Genomic DNA, 25622 nt, shown 5'->3' on the forward strand with positions numbered 1-25622 from the left:
CTCCAAGGAAGGTGTGTACACTACTTTCAACGACCTTCTTATGGTACTCTAAAGGTTATTTGCCTCAGAATTTTACAACATTTTAGGAATAACTCTTTCTACACACAACAAATAACTGCCCGTCCTCTAATGAACATGCCTTCAGCGCGTCTTTTGTTGGATCTTGTAACCTACATCTTAGCCTTGCCACTGTGGCATGTTACACATTCTGCCACTCAGGATCTGACAGTCTAAAGTTACAAGTTCATCTTTGCAAAGGTCAGGTGATGCAATGGGCCACTGTGGAAGAGCATGGATTAAACTTTAAAAGTCCATCCAGCCAACATATATCTGAAACCTATCCTTTTGCCCTCTAGTGCTGCTTTTTGTTTGGGTGTAATTTATTTTCTCTGGAAATCTTAGTTCAAATGTGGCATCTGATTTTCAGTAATACCCCACTTCTATCCAGTTTTCCAGCTGAGGTGAATAAAGGCTGATGAGGTTAAGTGACTTGCCTAAGACCACACAGTTAATAAGTTGCCCAACTTGAATTAGAACCCATGACATGTGTTTTAACCACTATACACAACTCTACCTTAAGTTTTAAAGATGGGGAATAAAGGTAAATTCTGACCCTCTTGACTACCATCTCTTCCACCACTGAACCAAGAAAACACATTGACAGCTTCACTGTTCTCTGTCTTGTGACTTTTGTCCAAAGCGCCACTGTTCTCTCCTTTTTTCTTATAAAAGGTAATTAACTACTACAGGTAATTAGACTATCGTGGAAAGCAACCAATGAAAAAGGGTGACATTATTAATTCAAAGTGCTGGTTAGTATATAAAAGGATCACACTTGAGAAGTCAGCTCTCTCCATTTTTTAAGTGTAGTACTGCTGATCCTACTCATGAATTATTATCAAACATATGATTCTATATTTGATCAGAGTAATTAAACATTCACATTTTGTTCATTTTAATGTAAAAACATATGGGTTAGATTCAGCAACTGAATGCATGTGTCACTGAAGTCAGTAAAAGCTGTGAGCATCTGAATGAAGGAGACTATTAATAAAATTGGATGGACCATATAATAGTTTTGTCCATAGTGAAACCTGACTTCTGTGAAAAGGTTCTAACAACAAGAAATAGATGGAAGGGTTTTAGCAATAGCCCAGTTTTTCAAGTTTCTCAATCTACAGCTGATTGCTAGAAAAGTAGTTCAAAATAGCCTCTACGAGAAATACAGACTATAAAAGAGAAATACAGAAGATGGAAAGATTTAACTTCCGTTATATGCTGCCAAACTAGTGAGATTGCAAAAACCCAAATGACACTATAAATAAAATCCTATTAAACTGTAAGTCAGAGCCCAAAGAGAAGGACCCTTACTTGTGCCAGTCTAAAATAGCAAACTCATTTATAGAACCCCCTTGCCCTTTTTTTGATCTTCTTATTTAGACTTTTGTATCTCTTTCAAATCCTTCCCTTGCCAAGTTGATCAGCACTTCAGAGGCAGACCCTAAAGTACTATTCACACAGAGAACAAATTATTTTAATAATTGATTAAATCGGTACAAGAAAAACAAAGACTGCAATTGCTCAAATTAAAGGCAGGTCTCAGTGGTAGCAGAGTTGGTGTATGAATGTACAGTGTAGAATGCTGTACAGTTAGGGTCAATTTTTTATTTACACTGCTTATTTTTCTGATTATTCTTGCCAATGAAATATAATGCTACAATGATTTTTCAATGTTCTTAGCCAGGTTTCCTCTTATATATTGTACACACATTATATAGGGGTGTGCAGAAATGACAGCATTAAATGCTAATGCAGGCATGTGATTATAAAACAATTTATATATAGCTAAGGAAGATTATATTTTGGGATTTTACATTTGAGTACAGTATACCTCCCTTGTTCTGGGAAATGTGGGATGCCATAACAGAAAAAGGAAGCAGTTACTGTATGCAAAGTCTTGCTAATTGTGCTGTAGACCATACAGCAGCCCGTGGAAGCAAACAATCAAATTCTTCTCACAAGAAGCCCTTCCCTTCTCTGGTCTGACACCAACCAAGCTCCAGGCAGTAGGCTTCACCTAAGACTCAGATGAGATAATACCTCCAGTCTCCTAACTTCCAGGTCTCTCTCAAACTGGGTCTCAGCTTCCCCCTCCCCTCCCCTTAATAGCCCCACGTGCTGCCCTGCTCTCTTAATTGGCCAAACTGGGAGCACCTACTCTGGCACCAGGCCACCGGACCTGTTCACTTACAGGGGCCAGCCACCCTGTGGCAGTGTACTAATGCAGCATAATCTTTTTTAAAGTGTTCTGCTTGCTGTCCAAGCCTAGTTGGCAGGACTGGTTCTAGGCACCAGCAAAGCAAGCACGTGCTTGGGGCGGCACAATACCAGGGGCGGCGTCCTGGCCACCCTTTTTTTCTTGCTTGGGCAGTTGCGCTCTCGGAGCTTGGGGCGGCAAAAAACCTAGAGCCGGCCCTGATAGTTGGTTAAAATGAAAAACTCAGCTGTGCAAGAAATATTCTCAGGTAAATTGGCATGGAAATCAAAAGTAGTTCTTCCATTACATTATCTTTTAAGGAGTGTGTGTGTGTAAAAATGTTACTGTTTTCAAAACAGATCCACGTGAAAAAACTTAGGGTACAAGTTTTCAGCCTGCAAGGGATTTTTGTCCCTCAAAAAGGGGGGAAAAAAGTCATTAAGCAATTTTACAATTACTGAGTTGGCAAGAAATAGGCAAGGGTTTTAAGCTTGTTTCATAAGGTTTTTTGTTTGCTCAGTTTTTTTTTCTTCTTCATATGGACTCAGCTCTTTGGTGCTTTGGAAGAAACAAGCAAAGTGATTTCACCTTGAAAATTAATAATGAAAAGTGATCAACAGATAGTAGAATCAATATTTTTAATAGTACCATGGATACTAAAATCTTGAAAGAAAATAAACATGAAAAGTCCATGTATGGTGGATGAGATAGAGATTAATTAAATTTGTTGCATGTTAATTAATGCAAATACAGTAAATATGGTTAATAATTGAAAAAAATGAAGAACCTAAGTATTGTTGAGGACTCTGAGAAAACTGACATTATTATCTATGTATTTCTATACAACAGGCCAGATTTTCCCACCCTTTACTCATTCTGAGTAGTACCTTACTTTGGGAAGGAATCCCGCATTGGTTTCTTAGAATGAGTCAGAGTAGCAGACCCCTGTCCATAATGAAATACAGACTAACTCCATTTGAACTCCAGTTCAGATCTGATTCATTCAATTTTATCAGGAAGGCTTCCTGTTTCTAAATCTATTGCATTTAGAATAACATGGATTGTATGCGAGACTTCTGCCATCTCAGTCTCTTGCTTTAGGTGCAAGAATTTGGATAACAAAAGCTCCATAAGACAGTAATTAGATAACTTTCTTTTCTTAGCTGCCTTTTCAGATTTTATCCTGAATCTTGGATAGTTGAAAACTGAATGCTGAAAGTTGCCGTATGGTACCCTGCAAAGCTCTGGGTCAGTGCTCTCATCAAGTTTTTACCTTTAAAGATTCAGAAGATGCCGAGCAAGTATTTAGCGGTCAAGAAAACTAAGCTAAGCTAGAAAAAATGGGTATGTTGCTTTTAGGCAATTCAACACACATGGAGAGTGGTTTATATTTCTGTTTTACCACATTTTCCTTGCCCTGAAGGGCTAGGGAGTTAATTAATTATTTCATGGACTATTATTATCTCTCTGATTACAATATTTACAATTCAAGGCTATGGTTATGGGTAATCCTCAGTTAGCTAACATAAATATTACAGCTTCATGCATTTCTGCAATTCTATTAATTCTGGCAGCTTTGTATAACTGTGTTAGAATGAATATGTACAGCATTGTGTTGGGGGATGCCAGCTGAAGGTGGATTTCTCTTTTCACTATAACTCTCATTTTGCCCTCAGCATCTGGTATTCAGTGAAGAACTACTCTTCCTAAGTTTTACAGATGAGGTTGCCAAGGAACAAGGGGGTTTAGTTATTTGCCTGAAGTCACAAAATGAGCTAATGGCTTACCCGGGATTTAAACACAGGACTATGTGTTTCATAACTCTTTCTTCAAGGATTCTCTAACTTTTTACATAATGTGGACCATAACTTATTGTGGAAATCATTTCACTGCCACTTCCCCACCCATCCACAATCACACTGACCACCTCCCCTCCCATTTATGAATGTATATCAGCACTGGCTGATATTAAGAGGAAAAGAGCTTTTTAGGGTATTTTTAACTGTATTAATGCAATTTAGCATGTGGAAAAAAAGGAGGAGAGCTGGCAGCATGTGCCAGTCAGCTCTCCATCACTCACTAGCAGGTGTTCCTCAGACCATACTTTGAGAACTACTGATTTACTATCTTTCAAGATCATATCTCCCTACAGCTCTGAAAAAAGAGCTTTCTTCTGTTACCTTATAGAATATCTCTTAATAAATCTCATGTCAGTGCTACATTTTTCAGCAGCAATCAATGAGTACTTAGGTGTCTTCTGTTAGTAATATTACAGATAGCTAAGATCTGACAGAGCAAAGGGTATAAAAAGACAGGACAAACATTGAAACAGATTGTGTACTCTTAGATGCATGCATGAACTGTGCACGCAGTGTTGCCAACTCTCATGATTTTGTCACAAGTCTCATGATAATTATTGTTTTCCTTAAAACCCCAGCTCCTGGAGTCATGTGGATTTGTGATTATTTTAACCTTCATTCTTAAAGTAAAAGTAAGTTTCTAGCTCTTGTTGCTATGAAGAAAGCTTCAAAGTGTGACTCTCAGTGAAGGCTCAAAAAGCAGCAGGCATATAAAAAACCACACCAAATGTATCATTTGTACATAATCTCATGATTTTAAAGCCAATCTCATGATTTTTGGTGAGCTTGACTCATGATTTTTGAACATTTGGGGTTGGCAATACTGTGCATGTGCAGTCCATTATTTACTGGGAAGTACAGAGACTACTATTTTGTGTGGATTATTGCGTGGTTCTGCTGTATATATTTTAACCGTATTTACTGGCAGATTACAGTTTAAATGACATAGTTCAAATCCATAAGACTTTCAATATCAGATAATTTTTAAAAGGTCAAATTTTGGGTTTTAAAAGACTTCACTGTATTCTTTTAAAAATGTATATAATAATTTCTAACTCAAACAGGAGAGAGTCCTCTACATTCATTATTGATTGAAATTATTCTGTAATTCTTTGAAAACAAAATTAGAGCTTTATCCTTTAAATTACCAAATTTGCTAAAAGTTTTCTTTTGTCAATCTACTAGCCCTCAAAAATTATCATTGTTATAAAATAGATCATATTTCTGAGGGCTAGTAGATTGACGTTTATTGGTCCAGGATCTAGGAACTATGGGTGGAATTTTTAAGAAAAAATGGCTTACCTTGTACTAGTACTTTGCCATATATATCAGGTGTGAATTTAAACCACTATAGTTATACCAGTATAACTTCCCCTGGTGGCACTCTTATTCCAGTTGTGGTGGTTTGGGAGACCTGTCTATCTACACTGTATGAATTCTGTTTGATGCTATGGCCCCTCTGTATGTTTATGCCCATATGGCTGACTTTGCCGTCTTCTTGCATCATATTTCTTGTGGTAGGGAGAGGGGGACTGGCGCGAGGGTGTCTGCTTCTGAAGGGGACAATCATTGAGGAGCATCAACAACTGAATAAGTCTACCCTAACAGAACAGTGGGGTTGTTGCAATCTAGGTGAAAAACCAGTTCTTTCCAACTTGTGTGTAGAATGGAAGGAAAAAAAGAGCAAAGAACCAAGATATTAGCCCTGGCTTTTAAAACCACAGAGAGTGGGAGGGTCAGAAATGCAAAATGAGCTTGGGCAGGAGTGGAAGGAGTCTCTATGATTTCAGAAGAGAAGCTTCAGCAGGACGAGTGAGGTCCAGGAGAGGGGACGTGAAACTCTAAAAAAACACTGACCAAATCTCTAAGAATGCTCAAGAGTGTTGAGGAAATTGAGGCAAAGAATTGCGCACAGGGAATCTTAGTTTGCATGGATCTGTATATATCTTTTGTGCTGTATAAAGTAAAGAGTGAATGATTTAGAAATCCAAAGTCAAGGGCAAAGCTACACTTAGCACGCTGCATCAGCGCAGCTGCACCACTGTAGCACTTTAATGAAAAGGCTCTGCCCCGACAGAAGAGAGCTCTCCCCCGACAGAAGAGAGCTCTTCCCCGACAGAAGAGAGCTCTCCCACTGGTGTAGTTAATCCACCTCCCCAAGAGGGGGTAGCTATGTCAATGGGAAAAGCTCTCCCACCAACGTAGTGCTGTCTATGCGGGGCGTTATGTCACTCAGGGGCGTGAAATATCCACTCCCCTGAGCAACTTTAGTTATACGGGTATAGGTCTGTAGCGTAGACCTGGCCTAAGACAATCAAGTCTCCCTGAAGGGTTAAATTATAAACTAGAGTACCCATGAGGATTGAGCTCTGGGAAAAGGGTGTGCTTGAGCTCCTGGGAAATCTTGGGAGCCCAGGGTAGCTGGACCACAGTGTCCCACTTCCAAGAAGGGTATCAGAGAGTCCAAGCCCCAGGAGGTCTGTAACACTGGTATAAGAGTGCCTTTTTCTGCTTTAGCTTATGTTGCTTTGGAAGTGGTTTAAGCTCAACTGAAACAGGCTACTTTTATTTTGGAATAAGAGCATCCACAGATGGAAATATATATATTATCCTAGTACAACTGGAAACATTTCCCATGCAGGCAAGCCCTTAGTGACTTAGGTACGTGAGTCTATTGAAAGTCAATGGGTGTTTTTGACAACCTCACTTTATATATTTTACTTCAGACTAGATAACAGCTCAAAGATGTTACTAAATGGTCCTTCTGTTGTGTAATATGTAATGATGCCACAATGAAATGTATGTATTATACTTTATGGTGGCACCATTTGAATATAAAGACCAGATAAACAGAAACCAGGTGTTGACTGATAGTGCATGCATAAAATATATACATCAGATAACCCAATAAAATCCCATAGAGAGGGGTTATAAGAAATTGTAATGATTATATTTCTGTTGCAATATTATAGTGCAATATTTTCCATCACAGTCCACTATCTACCCATTTGCAATTAGAAAATATTTATCACCAAAATGCACAACAGTAGTTCCACAGAATGCATGCTATTCATTCTTAGCTAAGGTAAATGTCAGGATAGAAAAGAGATGGAAAAACGCCTTACCCTCATCAAGTGAAGAAGAGTTACCCATGGTAAAGAGATGTAAATGGGAAAAGCTTGATGAAATATGAGTGGAAAGGAAAAGAAAGGCATCACTAAAAATAGGAGGGAAGGAAAAAAAAAAGTGAGGAGGAAAGGGGAATGGTTTGTTTTTCATGTCCCTTACTGTAACTATAATTATAATATTATACTTTGTAAGCAAGATGGTAATAGCTGTAAAACCAGTACTCCACTTTACTGAATTAAAAAGACAGCCATAAAATCAAACATACTCCATTAACTAGTATCTCACAGTTCATTATGACTGTAGATAAGCCATTTATTTTGCATACCTTGGGGGCTTGTTTTCACTAGCAAATTACATCAAGTTGGAATATGACCCTGAGGAGTCGTGTTAAGATGATCCTGACCACAACTTTTCAGTCGGTATAGAGAGGGACAAGACATGTAATGGATAAAACCAAATGAGCCTAGGGTTTATCAATGACCATCTAACTCCATGTAGAACATGATGTGTCCCTGAGTATACAGACCGCAAAGTAGCGGTCAGCATCAAGTTAGCTAACTTCTCAAGGTTAACTTCCAATTCAATACAATTTGCCAGTGAAGACGAGCCCCTTTGCTCTTTTGCATCTATTTAAAATTAACTTTCTGACATACAACATTATCTGAATTGTACAATATCAATCTAGTGAAGCTCAAGCAATGGCAATTCAGTTATAATTTGTGTGCTAATACTCAACACCCCTCTGACATAGAGTATAGCAGAACCTTACTGACAGTGGGAGTGCCGCAGTGCAGATTAGAAAGGCTTCAAAATGTCCAGTGCCAGGGGGCCAGGACAGTGCTGAAGCACCACCTCGTGCACTAACACTTAGCAGCATCATGAAACCAAGCTAGGCCACATATGATTGGCTACTGCTGGTGCTCCTCCTCCTCCTGCTGCAGGGGGTTCTCAGAGCCCCAGAACAGCTCTATTTAGGCTATCGTAGAAATGGAAAGTAACCAGTGACCAAGATTACAGTGAAATGGGTATGCAAGAGCTGTTAGAAAGGCCACTTCGGTTCCCTCCTCTTCAAAGACTACTCCTACAGCTACTGCCTCTGCTTGCATGCTTTCTACAGTACTGAGCCCTACCGTGGGTCTGTGCTGAGAAGAAGATGGTACTTAGATCCACCTCCTTCTCACTTTATTGGAAGCAAAAGGGGAAAAGGAGGCAGCTGGGGGCTGCCCTCTCCCCTCACAGCTCATCAGCATGTAGGGTAAATCCTGCCTTAGTGACCACCTCTGAAGACAGACCACCTGTCACACACGACTACTTGCAGAAGCTGCAGAATGCTCCCACTCTCCGGTGTGCAAACCTATGAAGAGAGACCACCTCTTACAAGTGACCACTTTTGCTAACTTCCAGGAGTGATCCCTCTTGGCAGGTTTTACTGTATTATAAAGTTAAGGCAGTTTTGGCAATGTTCACTACCTTTCACGTATCCCAATTTAATTCACTCTGACCTCGTGCTGCCCAATCAGTCAGTGCTTTTAAATCCATCTCTCAATTCTCTAACATTTTTACTAACAATTTATTATCAACAAAATCTCACCAATTTACTGTCCCTTCATCTCATGAACGATTAATAAATCTATAAAATAACACTGATCCATAGTAAACCCTGGGGAGGTAATCCCTCTCCATTGCAAGGAGCAGTCATTCACTGCTACTCATTTTAGCTTACAAAATTTTAATCCATCACAGAACTTTGCCCTCTACAAGGTGGCTTTTTATTTCCTTGATCAATAGCTTTTTGAAAATCCAAGTAAATTATGATCACTGGGTCACCTTTCACTCCCAAGTTAATACTTTTTTCTATGAACTCTAATGGGCTAGAAAGACATGTGGTGTAGATGTCATGCTCGTTTGACCCTATCAGGTTATACTTATCTAAGTATACTTTCCTTTATCCAATAAATTTACCTAAGTGTTCACACTATTCTATCCTTAGACTCATTTAGTTCTTTCCATTAAAGTTACTAGCAGCTCAGTGGCTAAAACCTTATGCAATGTTTTGCAAATGTGATTTGTTTATTTTTGTGTGCATTGTCGTTGGGTGATCTTTGTATTTGCTTCTGTTCTCCCTACCAGTTCCACCTCAAAAAATAAAAATATCTGAAATGATTCTGGAAGAGAACAGGGATTGTTCTTAAACAACATTTACTAGTTATCCCACGATACCATTTTTTAAAATCTGTGCTTTTATCACATCGCACTTTTAGCACATCGCAGTGCTAGGATACTTATATCACACCATGCTATTTGGTGCATTTTTCCCTTCTAGTACACAGCGGCCTACAGGCTTTGAACTAAATTTATAAACATTAATATTACATGCTGAAATTGATTGCATTTCCACATCATACTGTTGGCTTTAACATAATATTAATCAGAAAACATCATAATATACACCTGTAAAACAGGTTTCAGAGTGGTAGCCGTGTTAGTTTGTATCAGCAGAAAGAATGAGGAGTACTTGTGGCACCTTAGAGACTAACAAATGTACCTGAGTATAAGCTTTCGTGGGCTAAAGCCCACTTCATCAGATGCATCAGTGGAAAATACAGGAGGAAGATATATATATATATATACACACACAGAGAGAACATATATATATATATACACACACATACACACACATGAAAAAATGGGTGTTGCCATACCAACTCTTAACAAGACCAATGGATTAAGGTGGGCTATGATCAGCAGGAGAAAAAAAACTTTTCTAGTGATAATCAGAACGGCCCATTTCAAACAGTTGACAAGAAGGTGTGAGTAACAGTAGGGGGAATATTAGCATGGGGAAATAGTTGGGGAACTGTAAAACAGTTCATGCAATTTAATTGCAATGTGTTTTGCTACGTTCACCTTCATTAAAAATAAAAAAAAATACTGTTTACTCCTTTAGAACAAGCTTGCTGTCATAGAACACACTGACAGCAACAAATTCAAAAAGCGGATACATGAATACTGAGAGCAATAATCAAGGTCATCTTCATAAAACTAAGAAAAATTATTTGTGTTCACTTTCTATATTTTAAATTATATATAAAAGTTTTCCTTTAAAGTCTGGAGAAAAGGCAGACTGGTTGCTGAAAGTATAATATTCTACCAAAATGTGTTAATATTAATGTGTTCTATGAAAAAAAACAAAACATCAAATTAACTTTATATGCTACTAATGAGTTCTAGTAATGCTTACATTCAGGGTACAAAGATTCTGCCTCTTACAAAAACATGCCTGCTGCCGCACAGTTGTTACTAAATTGAGTGACTGGAGCAGATGTCATTGGAATACTTTCACATACAAATGACTCTGTCCCTGGGTTTGCTTCAGAAATAAAGAAGAGTCAGAACACCTCACTTTCAATGCCTCAGTTACAACAACATCCTGCTCAACGAACATCTCTTATGGATTTCAAGCTTAGCAATGGAAAAAAAAAATAAGAAGAACAATCCAATCTTTAACTTTACTCCTATTCAAGGTGACTCAGTGATTCAACTGTACGTATTTTAGGGATATCGATTATTATCTTAACTGCAGTCGAGTTCATGTTCATTTTAAAATTGGAACAGACACTTCCTTTAATACTTTTTCAGCAAAATGGATTTTTTAAAAGCAGTCTCTATTTCCCTTGTATTTGAAATGTAAAGATTATTGGTAACTACACCACAATGTAAACCTTTAACACATTACAAATATATAATATGCATTAATCTTCACCTTACCAAAACATAGTACAATTATTCATTTGGCCTAGCCAATTATTTCAGGCTTTTAACAATAAAATCAATTTCCCATGCCAAAAAATGTAAGTTTCATATTTCTCTGTTCTCTTAAAATAAAGTTTATGCAAGGAACGTGTGATTAACCTTGCATTTAAAATTTACTATGAACCCATTAACTGCTTCTTGGAGCAGAGCAAGTACCACTAAAATGCAGATATCTACACCATAACTTTATTAGAGGAACAACAAAAATATGTCAACTTACCAATGTCACTGCTTCTTTCTGAGGAGTCCTTCTCCAAGGTTCCGGATACTGTACTGCCCACTAACTCTATTTTTGTACTATCATTCCTAGGGTGAGAAAAAAAAGAGGAGACATTTATTAGAGTTTGTCTGTGTGTTACAATAAATTGCCAGCTTGCAATTAATAAAAAGAGAGGGGATGTGTTCCTCTTGTGTAGCACTGAGTTATAGCAACCTGTCACAGAGAGCCATCTCTAGTAAGCAGACATACTGCATGGATTAACCTTATCTCATTTCTCTTTAACACCTGTCAAAAAGCTATTTTAGACACAGTAGTGTCCTAAATTATTCCTCAAATGTTCACAGCATCTCAACATGAAGGAAATCTAAGGGCAAAGGGCTACCCTTCAACAGCTTATTCTTAGTTGCTTACAATTAATAATTGGTGCCTAGATATTATGGATAGGTGAACCAGAAATCTGCAGATAAATGGATGAAGAGAAAAAATGTCAAGCTGGGATAATGGGATCCAGCAGTGCTCCGTTCTGTTCATAGAAGCAGCTTCCTCACCATGATAAGTGCTTCCCACTAGAAAATGAAGATTTTTGTACATATTACCCATCATTATACTACGAAATCCCTTTCTATGGTTTCAAGGATGTCTCCCAACCCAGGAACTGTAGAGCGAAAATTTCTTCACCATAGAAAAATGACAGAGGAATGGTGATACTTTATATAGGGGGGACAGAAATTTTTAAGAGCAACAGAGATTCAGCCATGAGTAACCCTGTTTTTCTTCCATGCAAAAGCTCACATAATACATACAAGTTGAATTATCAAAGCAATATGACCACTCAGACAGAATAAAATGGGATCAGCGGTAGGAGCACATGGTTAAACTGCACGGGTCACACACACAACATCCTTGTGAAAATTTACTATGACATTTCAAGACAGCTTCAGTTCACTTAATGGAATAAAAATGTGTATTATAGTCATGAAATATTTATCCCATTTCATGGCCAGCCTCACAATATTGTATAATTCCCACAATAATTGTCACCATACATACATAAACAGTATTATCTATACAGTGTTATTGTACACATATCTTTGCACACTGGGCAAAATGTGCCAAATACATAACTGTCCCTGCAACTAATGACCTAGATATTTAGCGTTTCTTAAAATAGTGGTATTAGCTATTAATACGTTAGAAATAAAGCATGCCACAATTGCTAACTGTTTTACCACTCACTATTTTATCAGCTAATTTAAACTAATGGGTTATCCAGGATCACTTTTGTATCCTGTTATGCCTATTTGTAAGGACATTTTATAGGAATAAGGCTTGACATTCATATGATCAAATCTATAAAATAGTTTTTTAATTATTTGGATAATTCAGAAACTTGGAAAATTAGGGTAAAATAATGTTTTTGTTAAATGTAATTTACAGGATATGTTTGGTTATTTCTTTTTACAATCATTTCCGTTTAATAAGCTAATACATATTTTGAAAGTACCTTCTGGTATCTTATTCTGAGATCTGTAAGACTCAGGCCAATTAGAATATCAAATAAAAATAGAACTCCTACAGAAATTTTGCAGATTCTAAGGGAAAAATCCTGTAGATTTTAATAAAATTCCCCTTAGATTTCTGTTGCTGTTGGTTAGCAACGGCATCCTTATTCTAGTGTGTGTCAAGAGTCTTGCATTCATGGGTTTCAGTGGGCTGTTTTTATCTTTTGTAATAAAAATCAGTTTCTTCAGTTAAATAAATAATTTTCTTTTGGAGGCTGGATAGGGCTTCAAGGACTGTGGGTTGGGTACCAAGAAGGCCCTGCAACTAGTTTGGATGTGGGGCAAAGCTGCAACTGACCTGTCCCCAGACATAATGGTTTATTTGGGCATGCTCCACTATTGGTAATTACACCAGTTACCAGTAGTTCAATTTTCTAGTGTAGACAAGGCACATACTATCTGTTGGATTGTCTCTTTTGAAACCAGGGTTTTACCCTGTTTTTCTGAGATACGTTCATCTGAAGCAATCTTTTTCACTTTCATCTATTGGAGATTAAGTGCATTACAAAAGATTGGTGTTGCTTTTTGAAGGAATAGAAGGCTATACAAATGGCAAAAGGTCAGTGCCAGCAATTGAGCATTTAAGGTATGAGCAACTTGGGGTGCTGGGGATGCGGCAGCACCTCTTGGGCTTGAAGCAGTAATAACCGAATACATGGTTTACGCTTTCAGCACCTCCACTATAATTTATAAATTGTTCTAGCACCCCTGTGAACAACCCTATAATAAACTTGTATGTGTGTGATGGAAAAATTCTGTTCATTGGGAACATTTTTATGATATGGAGTCTTGAAGGACATTTAGCATTCCTTAAGACAGCGGTGTTAAGTATCCTTTTAGGATCCAACATCAAGTTCAGCCTCAGTATCCTTCAGCCCTAAAATCGTAATAGTTTACAACCCCAACCCAAACCTCTCTCAGAACACTTCCAATTAACATTCTTTCTTCGCCATTAAATACACCTTGGCAAAGAGGTCCAGGGGAGGTACAGTGAAGACAGTTTTGGGGATTACCACCAGAATACTGTTACGTTGTTATACATTTCTTCCGGTGATTAAAAAAAAGAGGGCATTTTATTGATCAAGTAGATCATTCTGAACATCCTCATTTATCATCAGCATTTTACTAATCCAGTGTGATAGGAATGTCTTAATTTCTCTTGCTTCCTCACCTACAGGGATGTCCTGACAACTTAATATTTCATAATATGATCTTGTTTTCCAGATCATCAACTGGGTTTTTTGTCTTTTTACATTCTGATCTATGTATCCAATTTTTTGTCATTTCTTCCAGTTTTCAACAAAACTTGCCAGACTTCTTATCCATTACAGCATTTTTAGTCTGAACAGTTCTAATAGCTAATGCCATGTTCATGCTTATAAATCTGGCATCATTAATTAAATCCAAACCATCCTTTGCCAGATTAGACCACCAGAAGCAGACAGGTGGTATGTGCTTGTATCTGCTAGTGAAAAGTAAGGAGCAAAATGCTAAGTCTTTAGAAGATCATGGGGCAGTATCAACTTAAACACATTTTTCTGTACTTTTAAAAAAACCAATTACTATTACAAGTAACACCTACTCCCATAAGAGATTAGAGGATTACATATTTCTCTCTTTTTTGTGTGTTACATTATGTACTGGACAGCACTTTCAATCCAGTTTCACTGTTTACCCTTCTGTAGGTCTTTCAAACAGCTAATGGGGAAACATAAACATTCTTAAACATAGAAACATGAGATTGTATGTATGTATTAATTATTTTCTTTAGTGTTATGTTCAAGCACCTCCCATGTATAGTCAGGTGGGGAGAGATAGACATGTCCCAAGCACTTCAGTAAGACTTCAAAAACTGAGAGGGGTCAAGGGCAGGTATAGCATCTTAAATGACTTTTTTAATTGACTAGATTTCAATAAAGAGTGTCCTTCTATAGGCTATTATTAGACGAATGAAGGGAAGCATGATCTATGGGTCCTATTCTATTCAGGTTCTTAACCTGCCCTTATCAAGGTAGTATATGATCACTTAAAGTTAAAGAGAAGGACTGAGAGTCAAGACATCTACATTGTATTCTTGTCTGTGCCACGGACATTGTGTGACCATGAGTAAGTCATTTAACTCCTGCATCCTCTGTTCCCCCACTTGTAAAATTGAGTCAATGATACTGATCTATCCCTCCAGTGTGTTGCAAAACTTAATCAAAGCTTGTAAAGGACATTGAACAGCCACTGATGGAGGCTATACATTATTTTTCAAGTAGCATTCTAGAGTAGTACCTTGAGTAAGTCATTGTGTAATCAAAACACATTCTGTAACCCAGTTTGCAACATGCTTAGACTTGCACTACAATAGCCAGGGAAAATGGACTGAAATCAAATCAAATTTCTAGGCACTACAGTGTTTAAGAGGGGAGCATCCTGGCTAATATTATTCACTATTATATTTAGCTACCCAGGAGAGTAGAAAGGGCCACGCAGTGGCCATGGCTAATCTAGAGTTGTTGGTCTTGTAACTTGAGTTAACTAACTTGATTGTACATGCTAATATAGACACTCCACAAACTTTACAGCAGGAATAAACATCTTCAGGTGTCTAATTGATAATCAATTCAATTGAGTTACAATAAAACCAGAAGCGCTAGTCTAGGTAAAACCAGTGTGACAGAGTGATGATACAGTATCTAACCAAAGGGCTTTAATATTATTATTTCAAAGAAAGTTAGAATTGGAAATGAACTGTAACATCAATAGAAAACCTACACTCTGTGAATATGCAACTTTTAACAATACCTTGTATGCGTCACAGGCACAGCTGGTCTTTCCGGTCGTCTTGGGGGCAATGCACCAGGTCTGTTCAGAGAGTTTGCTTTGGGTGGTCGAGGTTTCTTCGGAGGTATCGCAGGAACTGAAGGCTTGTGCAAATCTACCAGTTTTTGCTCTCTTTCTGGTCTTTCTTTAAATCAATTTCCCCCCAAAAAAGAACAAAGACCTTATTAAGTGGAATTCACTGGCACACATTGATTTACAATGTACAGAAGCTATGAATGTTAGTTAAACCATATCTAAGAAATAAGTCTGCATTCTTCACTGTTCTGCCTTATTTCACTCTTTTCTGAGAATAAAATGTTTATACCAGTTTTGTGCTAAACACATTTCAATAGTTTGAATTTGCATTAAACCTACTCTTGGCTGACATGTGTAGACAGTGTATGAATCTGAGTGTAATTTCTGATTTTAATAATTAAAAAAACTTATTGATTATCTAAATAACTATTAAAATAAGAAGACAAGAGAATTACACATCATACAGAAACATTTTTTCCAAGCCCACCTTCATACTAATTTTTACTCTGTGAGATAATACTCAGTTAGAAGAGCACAAAAATAAGGATAATTTTGTGTATTCTTAATATTCTGCTGAAGCATGCAAATATCTTCTTTTGAAAATGTATTCGGCACGTATTTAATACAAATATATTTAAATGAAAAATGAATCAGCTTAAGATACTAGGGTCAAAATATAACAATGTGGGGGCCAACATTTAGACATCCAGATTCATATTTAGGCATCTAAATAGAAGTGGCCTGATTTTTTTTTTTTACAAATTTGGGCAATTGGATCCACAGGAAGTAAGTACCTCTCAAAAAGGGCTTAAATATGGATGTAGGTACCTAATATTTGGGATTCCAAGTTTAAAAAGTGGTTAGTTTGAATTTAAACTCATTACTTTTCATAGGAAATTCTACAGTCTTTAACATGCCAATGCTTGCTATTGCTAGGATGTACATAGAGCACATACAACAGCTTGAATGGTCCCATTATAAAATATGCTGAAAATGCACATTGTAAAATGTAGCTAAACACTTTTAACACTCCAGATTACTTGGATGAAACCTTGGCTCCATTGAAGTCAGTGGCAAAACTCTCACACCTTGTCTCTCATAGTATACCAAACCCATCAGAGACAAGATGGTCTACAGTATGTTGTGAATATACACAGGAATCCCTACGGCATACACTTAAGAATATGACATAGAGCCAAGCTATCTCTTCATAAGTTTTAGGATACTAGGTTTGAAGGAATCATGGACCACAAAAACAGCCATTGGCAATTTGTCTTTGTTGATAATAGTTGCAGGGAAAAAAATTAAATAAATTCCAACATAAAAATGTGTTCAAAGGTCTGATTTCAACTCACAAAAGCAGTGGCATTCAAGCCCTGGAGACCAATTTATTGCTGTGTTGTCTAAGTGATGCAAAATATTATAAACCATTTGTATTTCACAGGCATATTTGAATGGGCTAGTGGTTTAGGTTAAGCATAGTATCAGCCAAGTTATAAAATTTATAAAAAGAACAAAACATCCACAGAATACACTTAATTAAATCTATCTACTGACTGGAAAATGAAAACTTGAATCAACCTCCTTCTCTATTCATCACTCTGCAAACAGCAGACACAGAAGCACATTTCATACCTTTCTCCTCTGTTCGATTAGGAAGACATTCTGGCCTTTCAGGAGGTACCTTTTTGATTTCATGTTTTCTGTCTGTGGTACCTGTCAAAGAAAGGAAAATTCAGGATTATGCAAAAAGGTATCTGCAAACAAACCAAGCAAAAAGATATACATTTAAATTTGTCCCCCTTTATTTTGATTTTTTGATTCCCCAATTTTGAAATTTTCATGCTTAAACTAAAAATTAGCCCATTTTCAATTAAAATTATTTACGTCACAAAAGCATACAAAATGGCATGATTGTGTAGTCTTTGCAACCAAGTTACATGATTTCCAAAACTCTCAGGAGAGCAGGTACTTGCAAAATGGAAATGTAGAATATTTTGTGAAATGTGCAAACAATTGTTCCATTCCAAATATCAGGGAGTCAGAAAATTAAATTTTACAATCCTTTAACTCTGTATTATTGTTAGACTCAAAAATAATTCAATGGGGAGGAAAGTTCAATAGAGTAAGTCAATTAAATGGGACTTTTTGATGCTAAGAAAATAATTCCACATAGTTAGATATCAAATTTATTAATTTAGTTGCTGTCTGCATAATAATACTTAGCACAAATAAAGTACTGTTTGTGTTTTAAAGTAGTTTTGAACATGATTCACAGCTAAAGGGGGTATATATACTCTCCGGCCACCCAGCTCTGAAGGCAGTGCAGAAGTAAAGGTGGCAATACCATGACCCCCCCCTACAATAACCTTGCAACCCCCTCACAACCCTTTTTTGGGTTGGGACCCCCAGTTTGAGAAATGCTGGTCTCCCCTGTGAAATCTATGTAGTATAGGGTAAAAGTACACAAAAGACCAAATTTCACAGGGGAGACCAGATTTCACAGTTCGTGACACGTTTTTCACGGCCGTGAACTTGGTAGGGCTCTATTTATAAGAATTATTATAACAGGTTTTGGCTTCATTCCACTAGCCAACTACAAAGTGTTACAGTCATTTTAGCTTAGCAGTGTTTAAAATGGCTACATAACACTATTTTGTTCCGTCTGTTTCACTGTGTGTTATGCAGCACTCAAGCACATTTACATTTTCTGAATATGGTAATACAATACTTGCAGCTGGTCCCTAACACTCACTACTCATCAATGCTAATGGCCCCTCATTACTGGAGATTACTGGACATTGTTTCTCTGTAACTGCTCTATTCAACAGGCAACACTTGTATAGCTTATCATGCCCATAAGTATTTTTGAACTGAGCCGCACACATCACCCTTTTACACCACATAGAACAGACGTTCTCAAACTGGAGGTCGGGACCCTGAAGGGGGTTGCGAGGTTATTACGTGGGGGGGTTGTGAGCTGTCAGTCTCCACCCTAAACCCCGCTTTGCCTCCAGTATTTATAATGGTGTTATAAAAGTGTTTTTAATTTATAAGGGGGGTCGCACTCAGAGGCTTGCTCTGTGAAAGGGGTCACCCGTACAAAAGTCTGAGAACCACTGACATAGAGGAGGACACTACTGCTAGCCTCCCAATCACAGTCACTCTAAACTCATGGGTTATATAAGTTGAATATCCCGAGAAACTTAAGTAGCGACACAGGACTTTAAACGTGTGTGTGTGTGTGCGCAGCTGCAACATGGCTGCAGCTGGCCAAGGTTCCTAAGGATGATTACCACACAGTCTCATCTCAAGCCCAGTTTGGGGATATAGTTAAGGTCCCAATTATACTAAAATACAAAATAGAACCAGGCTTTAATTTGTAATATAGACAAAGGCTAATTCTAAACATAGAATCATAGAAGAATCATAGACTCATAGAAGAATTAGGCTTGGAAAGGACCTCAGGAGGTCATCTAGTCCAACCTCCTGCTCAAAGCAGGACCAACACCAATTAAATCATCCCAGTTAGGGCTCTGTCAAGTCAGGCCTTACAAACTTCTAGGGATGGAGATTTCACCACCTCCCTAGGTAACCCATTGCAGTGCTTCACCACCCTCCTAGTGAAACAGTTTTTCCTAATATCCAACCTAAACCTCCCCCACTGCAACTTGAGACCATTGCTCCTTGTTTGGTCATCTGCCACCAATGAGAACAGCCAAGCTCCATCCTCTTTGGAACCCCCTTTCAGGTAGTTGAAGGCTGTTATCAAATCCCCCCTCACTCTTCTCTTTTGCAGTCTAAATAAGCCCAGTTCCCTCAGCCTCTCCTTGTAAGTCATGTGCCCCAGCCCCCTTATCATTTTCATTGTCCTCCGCTGGACTTTCTCCAATTTGTCCACATTCTTTCTGTAGTGGGGGGCCCAAAACTGGATGCAATAGTCCAGATGTGGTCTCACCAGTGCCGAAAAGAGGGGAATAATCACTTTCCTCAATCTGCTGGCAATGCTCCTACTAATGCAGCCCAATATGCCATTAGCCTTCTTGGCAACAAGGGCACACTGTTGACTCATATCCAGCTTCTCGTCCACTGTAATCCACAGGTCCTTTTCTGCAGAACTGCCACTTGGCTAGTCAGTCCCCAGCCTGTAGCGGTTCATGGGATTCTTCCGTCCTAAGTGCAGGACTGCACTTGTCCTTGTTGAACCTCATCAGATTTCTTTTGCCCCAATCCTCCAATTTGTCTAGGCCACTCTGGACCCTATACCTACCCTCCAATGTAGCTACTTCTCCCCCCAACTTAGTGTCATCTGTGAACTTGCTGAGAGTGGAATCCATCCCATCATCCAGATCATTAAAGAAGATGTTGAACAAAACTGGCCCCAGGACCGACCCTTGGGCACTCCGCTTGATACCGGCTGCCAACTAGACATCGAGCTGTTGATCACTACCGGTTGAGCCCAACGATCTAGCCAGCTTTCTATCCATCCTATAGTCCATTCATCCAATCCATACTTTTTTAACTTGCTGGCAAGAATACTATGGGAGACTGTATCAAAAGCTTTGCTAAAGTCAAGATATATCACGTCCACCGCTTTTCCCATATCCACAGAGCCAGTTATCTCATCATAGAAGGCAATCAGGTTGGTCAGGCATGACTTGCTCTTTGTGAATCCATGCTGACTGTTCCCGATCATCTTCCTCTCCTCCAAGTGCTTCCAAATGGATTCCTTGAGGACCTGCTCCCTGATTTTTCCAGGGACTGAGGCGAGGCGGACCGGTCTGTAGTTCCCCAGATTCTCATGTTAATTTTGCTTCTACTCTGTGCTATTTTTCTATGCTCAGTAATAGAATATATTGTTTTTTAATTATTTAGCATGCAACTGATCGTTCTGGATCTAATTTTTCACATCATGTATTAACAGGTACTCAAAACCACCAATAGCAGAATCAGCCTTGTGCTAAGACTGGTAAAATACAGTACCATGTTGGTAAAATTGTGATTTCACACTGTAGTTGGTGGCAGGAGATATTAATTCATAACAACAAGTACAGCATTCTTCAGCCTTGAAATGTTGTACACTACCTAAACATTCACAGACTTCTTGCAGATACACAGCATGGTCCAGTCAGTAGATTGGGTTTGGAACTAGGAACCTGAAACACCTGAGTTCTCATCTTTGGCTTTTGCCCCCAACTCAAATGGCCTTGAGCAAGTCATTTCATTTCTCCGTGTCTCAATTTGCACTTTATCTATCTTGCAAGGCTATTGTGATGACTAAGTACCTTGTGATTTGAGTACGTAAAGGGCTATATACAGGCTAAAATTATTATTCTCACCATTTTATGAAAGGGAAACCTGAAGCAGAGATATAAACAGAAATGTAACCTTTTAAAGGGTTTTTCCAAAACATAGCCGTGATTGTAATTTCATTTGTGGATAAAGCATTGCTGATTTTTTTTTTTAACACTGCAACCACCACTAGATGGCAAAATTATACTGCTCTCAGTGAGCAATGATTCAGGTAGATCATCTGAATAACAGAATCTATCTTAAAATTAAATCTCTTTTTAAGTGTCTCAAGACAAAGAAGTGAACTATTGGCATGATTAAACAAATAGAAACAACTGCTTGATTGAGTTAAATTTCAAATATAGTTCCTTGATTCACAATCAGACACACTAGTGAACTGAAACACAAACTTGGAACAGATAACAATAGGTAGAAAACCCTGACTAGACTGGCTATGTCTATACTTGCTTATTTACCATAAAATTTCCCAGTGGTGGTAAGTAACAGTGGGAGTGTGATTGTAGAGAAGCCACTAGATTTTTAACCAAGAGGTGGGGGATAGAAAACAGTGATTAAAGTCCTTTGTCCTCACAAGTGCCTGCATCACTGTGACAACAACTGGGAAATTTTAGGGGAAAAACACTAGTGCAGACAAGGCCTTTGAGACCATCCCATTCATTCTGAGTTATTATGATCTAAACACAACTTGAATTCTGTCTTTAAGGCTAAAATTTTCAAAAGCACCTTAAGAAACTTAGTTGCGTACGTTCCACTGAAACATAGTTGCTTCAAAAAATTTTACCCTAAGGTCTTATCTACAGAGGGAAAACTAGTTTTGGTTAACTGGGTTTGATCATGGTTCATTCTAACGTGGTTTAAACACAGTTTGCTTACCCAGAAAATAATATGAATAATGTATTTCTTTCTTGTTCTCCCTAACAGCCTCCTTTGATTTAACTCTGTGTACTCAGGCAGAATATCATCAAGCTGGTAAAGTGAAGTACATACAATACTCATAAAAAATAATCCAGATATCTTCCTCATTCTCCACAGCAGGGATAAGAGTTTTAAAAACATGTTTATACCCACATGTTTAAACATGGTGATGCCTAATCTACACTGGGCAAGTAAATCATATCTGTGTTGTGTTACCATGAACCACAGTTAACTCCAGTTCAGCTGCAGTAGTATAGCTTTGGACCTAGCCGTTGTAAAAATGCAGATATACCAGGGAACTTGGTTACAACACAGGTTGTCTCCTAAATCAGTTTGAACATGATTCTGTGGTTAATAGTGTACTTAAGCCTACCTATAAAATATGGATAAACAAGAAACTGAAACTAAGAGATTGATTCTGCAACTGGATCCACACATTTTGACTCCTGAATGCATGCAGATCCAGTTTCAGGAGTGAGGCCTAAGTTGCAAATGGACAGGAAAAAGGCCATGTATTTCTAGTGCAGATGGGGCCTGCAGGTGAAAGGTTAATAAACTTTCCTACTACAGTTTATATTCCCTAACATTATGACACTGACTTTGCAAAAATGTATGCATGTGCTTAACTTTATGCACCATCACAATTTGTTTTAAATTCCAAGAACAAAAGTTTCATGTTTAGTATAAACTGTTTGAAATGAACCATAATATTTAAGATAAATCTTCTAATGTATTATTTTCAAATAAGAATTGGCATGTGTCCTCTTTCAGTTCACTCACAATCTATTCAGCAAGCATATCACAATCTTTCATGATTGTGTAATCTTTTGCATCTTGTATCCAATCTACTGTTAGTAATTAAGACTCTTCCTGCATATTGGCTTTGATACTGATGGCATCCATACAAATTTGAAAATACATGTGTTCTGTATGGAATGTGTTTAACTGATGTATATTATATTAGAGCAACAACACCTTACCTGACCCTTGTTTGATGACAGGAGCTGATGGAGGTGGTGGTTTCTTAGGTCTCTAAAATCAAGGAAAAGCGGAAAAGAGATTGCTTGTAAACACTTGAACTCATAGAAAGATTTGATGTAATCAGATGCTACTTTACAATGAGAATTACAAGCCTTCAGATTCCAGGCCTGTCAATCACACATTTCACAAGTACTAAATTCATTTAAAAGATTTTCAAGAAAGAAAATGTAATTGAGAAATAATATGCCACTTTACTATTTTTATAGTTGAAATGTCTTTTAGATAAAAGCTCAGCATTAAGTGGCTTACAATCACTGAAAACAATGGCCTTTTATATACTGAAGTAGCCTTTGCAATTAAGCTTTAATCTTTTAAATATCCAAAGCCATTTTGAAAAACGTGTAGGCAATCCAAGAGCTGAAATATGTTTCTTACACTAAATTGAAGCATAAATGTAGAACACAGGAAATACTCTAGAGGTTACATTTTGTCATTTGCCAATATATGGTTGTTATCCCATTTGTGAAGAACATTTTCAAGCACAGTTATTAAGGCTTCCCAAGCTTGATGAAATGAAGCTAATTATTCACATCAACAGCCTATTATTCATCTCTGAATAATTATTCATCATTTATTTTCTCTGCAATCACCATCCTTCCTAACAGGACTGCAACACTTTACATGTTTAACAAATATGATCACTGAATTGGTTCCAGATCTGTTTTTCTTCTCTATTATGTAGATTAGTTGTGGGTGGTTTTTCCTTTTGTGCTTGTGTGCGCGTGCGCATCATACTGACAGATGTTGTAAATGCCTTGGAGTGAATGCAAAATCAAACGGGGCATATGACACACTAATTTAACTCCCACACTTAGAATAAAAGGTCAAAGCTTTTGAGTTAAAACTCTTCTAATAAAAAACGTATATATATATATATATATATATATATAGTTTTTATTAGAGAGGTGATAGGTAGATAGATAGATAGATAGATAGATAGATATAAAACACACACACACACTCTCTCTCTCTATGTGGTATTCCTCATTCCTCAGGATGACTCTATTATTCCTGGTTAATCACTTGCAACCTAATGGCCCCACATAAAAGCCACTACCTTCTTGACTGAGGAACACCCTTTATTATAGGTGGGGCTGGTAGCACCGCTTATTAAGTTTGCCTGATACTACCCATTATAAAACCGTGTATTCAGTTGCTTATAACTTTCCCAAACTTTAATCCTTTTGGCTGAAATTTTCCTTGTTGGGTGTTTGCCTCAGGCTGACTCTTTTGGGGGAAAGTTCAACAATTCCCCCCCCCCTCCAAATTTAGCCATGTTACAAGCCTTTGAAATAAAAATCACAGTTCACATGTGCTCAGTAAAGATTTAATAGAGCTAAACATCTACAATCTCTGAATATCCCATTCTCACTGAGTATGGTCCATCCCCTCACAGCTCTCACATGTGACTGGACGGCAGATGCACCATCCCCACAGAGCAACTGAGCATGTTCCAGCCCAAGGCTAAGGGGGTTCAAAGCCTTTCCCTGTAGTGGCTGTTCTGGGCCAGGGTGGGGCTGGACACTGGAGCTGAGAGCAGGGAGCTCGCCTCTCCTGTGCTTTCAGTGCTGGCCTCTTCTGCCCCCGCCCCTCTCCCCAGCTCGTGCCCAAGCAGAGTGGAAGAGGAAGCCATCTGATTCGAATACAGGGGGAATAAAAGCAGGGAGATAAAGAAGTATTTTGGGACAAGGAGTCTGGTAAGACTGGGACTAGAGGGGAAGGGAGAGAAACCTTGATTGGGAGGTGGAAGGGGGAGATTGGGACAAGGACACACTGGGAGCTAGTAGCAGCAGGGGCAGACTGTGATTGGTTAAGTGGGGGCAGTTGGGAGCTGTGGGGGGGTGGGGAAGGGATGCTGGGATTGGTTGGGTCAGGAGACTGGGAGTGGGAGCTGGAGGGCCTTGGAGTCAGTTGGTTGCGGGGGGCGGGGGGGGGAAACACAGATTGGATGAGAAAATGGGGGGAGAGCAAAAAGTGGAACTGGATAGGCAAAGAGACCAGAACAAAGAACAGGGGAGGGGTTGCCTGAGTTCAAGATTGGCTGAAGAGCCTGAGGATGGAGCCTGTGACTAGGAACTAGTGTCAGGGGGGTGATGGGAGGAAATAGATCAGACAAATAGCTGAGAAGAGGAAACGGGGACTGGTTGGAAAGGAGAGCGGGCCTGTGGGGTAGGGAGCAGACTGGGACTTGGCCCTGAGCCAGGAGAGGGAGACCTCGCTGGGCAAGGAGCCTGAGACTGGGATGAGAAGCCTGAGCAGAGGAGACTCAGACTGAAAATGTATCAGCAAAGGAGTCTGGAACTGGGGCAGGAGCCAAGGATGGGAAAGAAACAGGAGTGGCACAGGGACTGGTTGGAAGGGACAAGCTAGAAGGGCTCAAGGTTGGAAGTCTGCACCAAAAGAGACCAATTAAGATTTACTGGGGACCTGGGCACAAAGAACTTTTGCCCCCCCACCCCAGCCGCCTCGCCATGGGTCCCTGCCCCCTGCTCCTCCTCTCCGCATTCCCCTTCTCTTCCGCCAACCCCACCTCCCTTTCCCACTGCCTCTCCCCCCACTCTACCCCCTTCCCCATTCCCCCACTCCCTCTTACCCCACCCTACCCCCTTCCCCTCCCCACTCCACCCTCTTTCCCACTCCCTCTTCCCCCCTCCCTACAACCTCTTCCC

General features: G+C 38.8%; 1 protein-coding gene across 13 annotated transcripts in view; it reads right to left on the minus strand.

The window, feature by feature from the left end:
* SH3KBP1 (SH3 domain containing kinase binding protein 1) overlaps positions 1-25622 on the minus strand; it is a 352898-nt gene that overhangs the window by 17119 nt on the left and 310157 nt on the right. For all 13 annotated transcript variants that reach the window (XM_043537957.1, XM_037901491.2, XM_043537958.1 and 10 more), the window contains 4 exons: positions 22893-22944; positions 17320-17400; positions 15631-15793; positions 11279-11364 (listed from right to left, as the gene is read on the minus strand). In XM_043537957.1, the coding sequence (XP_043393892.1) occupies positions 11279-11364; positions 15631-15793; positions 17320-17400; positions 22893-22944 (382 nt within the window). The remainder of the gene's footprint in view (positions 1-11278; positions 11365-15630; positions 15794-17319; positions 17401-22892; positions 22945-25622) is intronic.

Source organism: Chelonia mydas, chromosome 1 (assembly GCF_015237465.2).
Source record: "Chelonia mydas isolate rCheMyd1 chromosome 1, rCheMyd1.pri.v2, whole genome shotgun sequence".
Classification (NCBI taxonomy): Eukaryota; Metazoa; Chordata; order Testudines; family Cheloniidae; genus Chelonia; species Chelonia mydas.